Source organism: Pleurodeles waltl, chromosome 12 (genome assembly GCF_031143425.1).
Source record: "Pleurodeles waltl isolate 20211129_DDA chromosome 12, aPleWal1.hap1.20221129, whole genome shotgun sequence".
Lineage (NCBI taxonomy): Eukaryota > Metazoa > Chordata > Amphibia > Caudata > Salamandridae > Pleurodeles > Pleurodeles waltl.
Genome location: NC_090451.1, coordinates 49,596,321 through 49,606,487, shown reverse-complemented (window position 1 = coordinate 49,606,487; position 10,167 = coordinate 49,596,321). Strand labels below are relative to the sequence as shown.

The 10,167-nt window shown below is 46.6% G+C and overlaps 1 protein-coding gene across 1 annotated transcript; it reads right to left on the bottom strand.

The window, feature by feature from the left end:
* Positions 1-1,270: 1,270 nt before the first annotated feature.
* LOC138267658 (arrestin domain-containing protein 2-like) lies at positions 1,271-8,727 on the bottom strand. The gene is made up of 8 exons (XM_069216787.1): positions 8,358-8,727; positions 6,655-6,721; positions 6,141-6,288; positions 5,364-5,466; positions 4,611-4,867; positions 3,958-4,120; positions 3,101-3,249; positions 1,271-2,960 (listed from the first exon to the last, which is right to left on the bottom strand). The coding sequence occupies exons 1-8, from the start codon at positions 8,629-8,631 to the stop codon at positions 2,910-2,912; spliced, it is 1,212 nt and encodes a 403-aa protein (XP_069072888.1). The 5' UTR covers positions 8,632-8,727; the 3' UTR covers positions 1,271-2,909.
* Positions 8,728-10,167: the final 1,440 nt, after the last annotated feature.

The following is a 10,167-nucleotide window of genomic DNA, read 5'->3' as shown; positions in this document are numbered from 1 at the left end:
GTAATTTGCGCCCCCTAACCCGTGGATTTAGTCTCTTCCAAGATGTTGCGCCCGGTGCGGCCGGCCCCCCCTGCACCCCCCACGCTACGCCACTGGGTAGGTTACACACGCACACATACACCTCACTCACACCCATTCATTAACACACGCACCCGCATACCCATTCACAACACTCACTAACCAATACACATACATTGATACACGCATGCACCACACGTTGAAAAAAAAAAAAAAAACTTACCTCAGCAGCTCCGACAGGGAAGCCTCGGCGGTCCCAGGAGGGTTGGGACTGCTGCCTTCCCTCATTGGCTAACCCAAGGTCAGCCAATGAGGGAAGACAGCAGTCCCAACTCCTCACAGAGTGGGATGGGGTCAGTGAGAGTTCTGACCCCACCCCACTCTGTGACGAGGTGTCACTGATTGACACTCTGCCCTGGGCATTAAGGGCTTAATACTGAAGTGCTCAGGTCCAAAGCAATCAATGATGCTTCCCCCCGTCATGAGGTCATGTGGGGGAGGGCAACGAGGCACCTTTGCCTGGCTGAAGAGGTCATGCCCATAGGAATTGTGACTTCTTCAGACCATGCAAGTTCAGCTCAGGCAGCCTGGAGTCTGCACAAGAGTGTCTGTCAGCCTGACTTTTCTTCAGCCTAACAGACACTCTTCAAGTCAGAAAAAATGTAGGGGGTGTGTCCCCTCAGCCCATATGGACGTGCGCTGCTGAGTAGCGCATAAGTGGTAGTGGACCATCATTGCTTAATTTGTAAGCCAGTGCCCAAAGCCCTCCTCTTAGACATCCGGCTGCTGCAATTAAACATGCGAACACAGAATACTGAGGCAGCAGAATCCATCTTGGGTCTCTTTAATCCATTTATAGACACTCCCTGCCCCCTCAGCTCACTCTTGCAGCTTTCTGCTTTCTCCCTTTGTGATGCTTTTTTCATTTTTCTCTTCTCTTTTGCTCGCAGGAAATGCTCGAGGCAGAAAAATAAGTGCTGGCCCTCAAAAATAAGTCCCGTTGCCCCCCACCGGGAACAACAATCACAATATAAGCACTGGTACAGACAGCACATTTTCCATTGGATTAGAAAGTACATTTGCAAAAATTTAATTTTACTGATAAAACTAGAGAGCACATAAACCATACATAACATGTACCCTTAGTAATTTACATTAGGCAAAGCTAGAACCATGTGTGTAGAGAGTCCAGAATTTTACTGAACTTCTGGTAATAAAATGTTGCTGATAAGGAAGACTCGACAAGATGAACTAAGATCAAAAGTTTATTTGCAAAGTAACAAAACGAAAAATCACATAATCTCACACTTTTGAGGAAAACAACATCTCTGTAACTTTAAAACAAAAACTGATACAAAACAAGTGAACATAAAGATGCAAAATCCGTTTATTTCTAGCGCACATCGCACTTTTTGGAGTGTTTAGGCGCTTCAAGTAATCAGTAACCCGGCTATTATCGACATGTCTTGGAACTGTACATCTAGTGTCATCTCTTCCTCCGCAGCTTTCACCTGGGTCACTGAGCTAACTTACCCACCAGGGCACAGGCACGTTAATAGCATCAATTATAGGACATTTATATCCTTTAACGCCCCTTCCACGAAGCAGCATCTCCGTAAAAACAAGCGCTAAAGATTTTAATTACTGAACCATTTTAAAGGCATATTCACCCGTTTCTTACTTTTGCACAACACTGCATGGCAAATGTCTGTACTCCCCTTTCAATATATCAAGTATTAAATCTTTTTTTACACACCTTGCTTCAGATAAACAAAAACAAACGATGAGACATTTTCAAGTTTTACGCTGATCAGTGCTTAATTTGTAACTAAAAGCGTGCCGGTGCCCAGAGCCCTCCTCTTAAACACGTGGCTGCTGCAATAAAATGTGTGAACACATACTGAGGCAGCGTAATCCTGAAGCCATCTCGGCCCTCTTCAATCTATTTACAGCCACTCCCTGCCCCTTCAGCTCACACCTGCAGCTTTCTGCTTTCTCCCATTGTGACGCTTTTTCGTTTTTCTCTTCCTCCCTCTTTCCCATGTGTGTCTTTTGCTCGCAGTAAATGCTTGAGGCAGAAGAATAAGCGCCGGCCCTCAAAAATAAGTGCTGGTGCTCCGCACCGGAAACAACAAGCACAAATTAAGCACTGATACAGTATTTCAGGTTCATTTACGAAGTTCCTCTGGAAATCCTCGACATTTTCTGCTTTTTAGTTCGAACATTGGTCAGCGATTATTTTTGTAAAAATGATCGAAAATAATCGACCCCTTCCTTCTTACGTCACAGAGGAGGCATTTATCGTTTCCATGCAACGGAGTTTTCTAAAGCTGAACATGACTGACCCCGCGCCCTCAGTCCACTGGCTTTACACAGTGCTTTCTAGTGCAAATTCTGCTGGGAAATATCTGGACTGATCCTGTCGAAATTTCCACCACACCTTCTCCTCTAAGGCCCCTCTGCTGCTTGTTGAGGGAGGTTTACACTATTGGTACCTAGAAAGTAGCCTCTTACCTCAACTGCACTTATTTCACACCAGTGGCAGATGTTACATCAGCAGCAATTTCTTATATCAACAAGGGCTTCTGACGTCAACCGCGAGTTTTGATAAACATGATATACTTCACGTCGTCCGATGCGTTCCACCTGCGTGGTAAACTGTTTGGCCCATGGCGCTACACCCCCTGTTATTCGTGGAGTCAACACACCATACAAGTCCTTGTGGTCGCCAGGACCTGACGGAAGACCCCCATGTCACAACCGCTCCACGTCACGTAGTGGGACACATTGCCCAGGGCAGGTGTCTTCGACTCCGCGAGGCCAGAATCCTCGTGTCTTCGGTCCCAACTGGGATATTCTTCCTAATTTGAGGGCATCTCACAGATGGATCTTCAGCAAGTCATGCATCGTGGCCTCAACGTGTTGATCGGGTTTGGGTCAACCTAAGGAGAAGGAAAACAAGAGCGTCAACTAGGCCAGGAGGACGTTTCTCCAGTTCTTTGAGATGGGATGAAGTAAGACGTCTGGACACTACAGACACTGGCGGGAATGATGTAGGTGGGGTTTCAGGAGTAGCGCTCACCTCGGAGTACAGGGGCGGAGGATGGTTCCGGAACTCTTGGATGTAGGCGAAGAACGGCCCCTCCAACATGCCGCTGAAGTCACCGTGGAAGGGAGGGGACAGGCTGAGTTCAGGGTCACTTTCGGACCCAATGGAGTAGTCGGGAGGAGCTGGAGAGCAAAGCAGGCCTTAGGTTAGAAGAAGAGCATTGCAAGCATCCTTAAATCTATCAAGAATATTGGCTTTCTGTACTCTCCTTTTCCTGACATCTTTGGCATTATCAACAGAGCATTCACATTTGTTGTCTACACCTGCCTAATTTATTTGGTGAGTAGTACTCAAACATTTATAATTTAGCTTTGCTTTCCATGGTCAGGACATACAGAGAACAAGCCACAAACATGTCTCAGACAATCACCAAGCGGTTGTTGATACCAAGATGGACCCCATCAAGCCTTTTTTGACGGCATTGATCATGATAAAGTAATTGTTAATAAATCATTGACAACGATGAGGCCACAGTCTGTATCAAGGATGACTATTAGACCATATTTGAGGTCATTGACTATGATTAAGCTGTCGAATAATATCAAGTAGGCAAGTAGCAAGCAATTCTTGATTACGTCACGGGAATCGACCAAGCTGTAGTTGATAATGTCATCGACAAAACTGAAACCGCTATCGAGAATGATTTGGACAAAGATCAACCAATTTATGATATCCTGAATAATGAACCCACTTCCTAATACCGCTTTTAATTGACATACTAGCTCTTCTGCTCAAATCTTACAAGGACCCTAGTTAGTTTCTAGTAATTGTCATAACTTAGACTAAAAACTTCTCTATTTCTGACCTAGAGCGTGAAAAAACATACTTACGCTCAGGCTGCTCGGGGATGGTCATGCGTAGCCAATCCAGATTGACGCTGTACTGGCTGCCGATGCTCGACGACCGACTGCCAAACGCTTCCAAGGGGATTGTTCCAATCACAAGTGGTAGCTCCAAGAGTAGCTTTGAGGTACTTGGGATTTCAACACAAACCTTTATGGAATTAACATAAGGAAAACATTAGCTATTACCCAATATCAACTGATTCAAAGAGAAACTTTGACATTTTTAAGGACCCCTCGTGTACCATATATGAACTTAGCTGGTACCCCCTTAGCCCTCTAATGGCTTCCTCTGGGTAAATTAGGAGAAACCCTCTAAAATTGCTTGTGATCTCTTTAATAGGGAATTGAGTGATTTATGTCACAATAAGTCACAATAGCACTGGGAGGAGATCTTTTTTTGTGCGCAGTGGATGGATCTTTTTAAGGTCCCACCACTTATGAAATGTTAATGGATTCCACTGCCACAAATGGTTAATGTGTGATGTGTTGAAACATGTCGTCTAATCTGAATGACTATGTAAGAGATGTAGGATTCTGCTGGCGGTCCTGTGACTGATAAGGTGGTCTTCTCTTTAACACAACCCACTGACCCCATCCATCCCCCAGCCTCATATACGGGAAGTTAATCCTTGACTTACCTTCAGTGAGTACTCTACACGGATGATTCGGCACCGAGTGATGCTCGGACTGAGGGGCGGGACCTTCAGCGCTCTGCCGTGCCACGTCTCTCTCTTTCTGGGGGCCACAGCATCACCATCAAAGCTTGCAACCACAATCTTCTTCTGCTTCGTGGTCCCCCGGGCGACAAAGGTCTGTGTCTGGATAATGGCTGCCTTGGGTGCAACCGACTTGGAAGTGCAATTGTCGATTTCAGCAAAGATGGGAATAACTTCACCTGGGGAGGAGGAAAGGAATCTTTTTGGTTAATGAAATGCCCTTGCTGCTGAGCAGAGTAGACAATAGCTAACTGTGTTTTGGGGATTATAGCTGGCTGGGGAAGACTTTAGGTGTATAGATGCTTACCTGTTGAACCCCATTACCATCCCCACTTAATCCAACTATGTCCACCAGCCACGGTTATAATTCTGCATTAAAATATTAATACCACTGAAAACTAAATAATCACAATCTAAGGGATTCTGGAACATAAAAACAACTTGGAGAGTACATGAACTGATAGAGTTATTGAAACATGTTCTCAAAAAACAAAAACACTGATCCCTGGGGAAACGGGAAGGGGTACTTTGTGCATCTGAATAAAAAACATTTTTTTATGTTTAGGGCAATATGGTGAAATTTGGCAGTCATATATAAAACAAGAAAAAACAAAAATAAGTGTTTGGAAGCGGACATTGGAAGAACAAAGGCAGTGTTTTAAGTTTTTAAGTTACCTGGTGCATAGCCTTTACGATCAATCTTGGCCGTCACGGAAACCTGCCCAAGTCGGCAATACCAGGCCTGGGCATTCTTCTCTTTGGTACCTGCCTGTGGAGCCTGGAGAGGATGAAGAGAGGCATTTAGGCAGAGCGATCCACCGCAACCATGATCAAGCTGAAGAATGGCCAATAATATTTATAGAACTGAAATAAATCCCTAATACGTTCATAGAACGTTGGTGAATATTGAAACGAACCTAGGCATTTGTGTTATATATATATATATATATATACACACACACACACACACAAATACATACACATCCAAATGTGGTCCTAAAAATTGATATTATTTTGAGAACCTCTCAAGATCCACTACTTCATTCATGCCAAAGCCGCTTACAAACCAGAACTTATGTCAGTGAGGGTGGCACATTTGTGGCACTTGAACACCTGAATGGAACTTGACAAAGCTGGACGTCCACACAGAAAACTGAAGTGCCCTTAGAAGGCCAGGAGAAAGGCTGTTCAACACAGATCCACAAGGACTGCGCTGAAACATAACTTCTAAGACAGCCACATTTACATGGAATGTGTTTAATTGAGAATTATTTACATAGTCAAGAATGATCATGAAATTCTGGCTTGGATCTGGGTCTCGTGCTCAAGCGGTGGTCATTCATGGACCACCGTTTCTTTCTCATAACCGGTTCATAGTGAACTTTTCTTTTCTTGTAAACAAAATCTGCCTCATTGTGACCATACCACCCCAGAGGTTACCCCTGCACTCACCAACAAGCTGGGTGTGTTGACGTCGATGGGTTCGAGGACAGTGAAGTCCACCTTGGCTTTCTTTACTATGGCCCACGGCCTGTGAAGTTTGGCTTGCACCCAGTATCGCACGCTGCCGTGCTTCCCTTCGAATGATGTCACCAGGTTCCTGGGGGGGGGGGGGGAAGTGAACAAAAAAAGTGTTAAAACTTCAACAGCACGACTGATAGCTTGTGTTAAACAATGTTACTCCCTAGAGCCCTATCTCATATCAGTTTTGCACATGTGCCACTTAATTTCCAAGCTTCCCACAAACACTGCAGCGTGTCAGAATGAAAGGCCTAAACAGAGTTTGGCATATGGGATACCCCGTCACAAACGTGGTGGATGTTCAGTTCAGGTATTACAAATGCATCATAGCCTACGGCACAAGCAATATGGCGGACGGGATTCCCGCCACGATGTGACATACTAGCTCTTCTGCCCAAGTCTAACTGGGACCCCAAGGCAGTGTCTAGTCATTGATTTGACTTACTCTGGCAGCTGGAGGCTGAAAGGGAACTGGTGGGTTCCAGGCTGCAGGACCGTGAGCGACTCGTTATCTGAAAAAGAAAAACAGAAGGCACCATGAGTTCACCAGTGTTTGTCATCGTTTCCGGTCACGTGCTTGCGCCTCTGAGCTCAGCTGTCAGAAACTTCAATCTGTTGATTTAAGGAATTGCAGAGGCGCCTGTAAAGCTAGTTACGTAACTTGTGACATAGAACCTAGAACGCATTTTAACCTTGAGAACCAACAAACACTATTTTCGCTGGAATATTAGTCCGAGGGTACAAAGATTTTTAGACTGGAAAGCAGGATTTCTGCTGAACCTACAACGCATATACACATAACATCTATATAGCGCCTGCATCAGGAAAAATTGTGCTAGGCACCTCAATGGCAGGTGCTAGGTAGGTGTGGTCATTTTATCGACCACAGAAGGATGAAGGAGGCTATCGTCCCTAGCTGGAACCCGGACGACACACATTTCATCAAGTTGTCAGAGGGAGGGTTGCAGCCTACATTTCGGGGTGTGACCGATTGGCCACAATTGAAGGGGCCTGTATTTCGGTTCTGAAGTGGGAGTTCGTGGTAACGTGTGCTTGGCTCAGATAGTAATGCACAATTTTCTAAACCCTCGTGTGCGTGACAGCAATTAAAGGCAGCTGCTGTTTATGCACAGACTTCTGTCTCCCTGCCCCACGTGTGCCCAGACACGGGGGCACCTGGAAGTTAACCCACCCAGTGGCGTAGAGTGGGTTGTCAGCACCCGGGGCAAGGCAAGTAATTTGCGCCCCCTAACCCGGGGCAAGGCAAGTAATTTGCGCCCCCTAACCCGTGGATTTAGTCTCTTCCAAGATGTTGCGCCCGGTGCGGCCGGCCCCCCTGCACCCCCCACGCTACGCCACTGAACCCACCCCCTCCCCCCCCCTCGGTGCTCACTAGGGGCAGCGGGTCATGCCAAGCTCAGTGACTTACAAGGTGTACTATTTAATACAGTTTATAAACTGTTAGGATCTGTCAGGCAGACTATTATCGACCGTGGAGTAAAGATCCCGGCGCCCCAACCACCCTTTCCCGAACTGTGTGATCTTGAACAAGCTACTTCATTTGGATGTTTCCCTCACTCCTCATATTTGCTAGAAATTGAAGTATTTACAACTTTCTGGACACTAGTACTGAATCTTATATTAAAATAAGTGCTTTACACTGCGTATATGGCTCGGGTTAGCTCGTATAATATACCCTCTCCCTGTTTTACGCTGTAACAAACATGAACGCGTTCCCACTAGTCCTAAAGAGACAGATTTAAACAAATTATGACTTGTGTCGCTAGGAGAGTGTTCGTGAAAACTCTCTACCTTCAGTGCAACACCCCAAAACTAACTAGGACACATTTTGCACATTTTCTTTCTGTCTTTGTTGTGTGGAGGGCTGTCGGGTGGGTGGGTAGGGGTGTTATGCATTGCACAAAATTATCTCATGGTGCGTTACCAATAAATGCTATATTAAACCTCAGGGTCAGTTTTATTTATTCAACACTATAAGGATGAAGAGCTGAGGCAGCGCCCTGCCAGGATACAACTTGTGAACAACAATCTGCACAAAGGTTTACAAGGACCTCATCAGTCTAGTGGGCTATTCATCAGCTTTAGGTGCACCTGTCCCCCACCCATGCCAGGGCAGTCCCCCCTCACCTGTGCGCAGCAGCGCCTCCTGGTGCTCAAGGTACACCACCTCGTCGCTGTAGTTTTGGCTATAAGCAGCGTTGGAGTTGGCGCTGCGGGACTCGGTCCAGTGGACCCGGGCCAGGCCCTGGGCGTGGAGTTTGATGGACTCCACCTTGGTCTCGGCCACCAGCTCCAGCAGCACCCGGCCGGTCACGGTGTCTCCTCCGCTGAAGACGGGCGGAGAGTCCGGCTCCGGGCAGTCCAGGGTCACAAGGAACCGCTTCACCTTGTCGAAGATCATGTCGGTGGCGAGGAGATCGTTGTCTTAGTTTAAGCCTCAAGGGGAGAATATGTCTATGTAGGATCGCTCTGTAAGAAGACTGAGCTCTGAGGCAGGTGGAGGCTGCAGGCTTATTTATACCTGAGAGAGGGAGGAGAGACACACAGGAGGGAAGGGAGGGGGCTGACAGGAGATGGGGAGGAGGGGGAGCCAGGAGACGGAGGAGGGACTGACAGGAGAGAAGGAGGAGGGTTGCCAGAACGGGCTCTTTCCATCCTAGCTGAGCCCTCTCTGAGTCAGTGCGGTGAGTACAAAGGGCGGGGCCTCACTCCTGCCTCCCCCCCAGACCCCCCTTTTAAATTCAGGAGAGAGGGGGCAGATAGAGGGGGCAGGGACTGCATTCTGTATCAGTCGTTCAGCGGGAGTGTACGAGTGAAGACAATGTAGTGGTGACACCTGTGTAGCGCTTCCTGTGGGGTTAGTGTTTTCTATGCGCTACAAGCAGGTGATATTCCTACCGACTGAGAAGGGGTTAATGCCTTGTCTGTGTAGCCTTAAAAAGCCAAAGCCCAGTAGCTTTTGTTGAAATAACTGAAGTTGTCAGTAGATGGAGGCCCCTCTTTGGGGTGGTGCCGGTGCCCCCTCTATAAATGTTCTAGCCCCTTCGTGCCCCACCCACAGAGCCAGCTAGCAAAAAAACCTGGCACTGATTTTTGAGCCTTGGAACAGCGATGCAGTTTCCCTTTACTTCCATGGTTTACTCACTTTTACATTATCTGACAGTATATATTTTTTCCCTGATGTTGTTTTCTGTAGCTTTTTTTCACGCAACACACATTATTTATGCGTGGCGCTACTCTGTAAAGACTGTTTCTATGCGCCTGTGTGACTTCAGGTACCGGGTGTGCCGACGGACCACCACTGAGAGCCGCGCAGCTCAGGCTGAAGGCAGTGCGAATTTCATCGGCGGGCCAAGGGCTCGGAATACGTGCCCATCCGCTCCTTGGCCTCTCTGCAGAGCGCGCGGAGCAGTGGTCAGGTGTGGCGGGTGTTTTCATATGTGGAGGAGATACACAGCTGTCTGAAAGCTAAATACAGCTCTGTGCTTACAGCTGAAGGGGTGTTAAGTGTGGGGGTGAAATGAAGAAAATGCAAAAAAAAGTGCGCGCAGGAGAGAGTGAAAAGAGGGCACAGACGAGGAGAGAAATGGGGTGTGAGGTTCCAGTTTATGTCGACCAGTTCACTGAATTTAAGACCCTTTACCAATGTTATTGTTCTTTTCTGCACACTCAATATTGTCTGTACGTATTTGTTTAGTGTAACATGGTGAGCACAAAGTCTTTGTATAATATATTGAATAATCATTTAATAATTTCTACTGCCTTGAAGATTGCTTTTGCTGGGCACCTGTGTGTTTCTTGTTTATTTGTAGCACATTATTTGTGAAATAATTTCTTCTGGAACCATTGTTGTTTTCATAAAAAAAGTAAAATAAGGAAGACATTGAGGGAGGTGACGAATGAATAAAGGGGAGACAAGAGGGAGGACGAAGAGGAA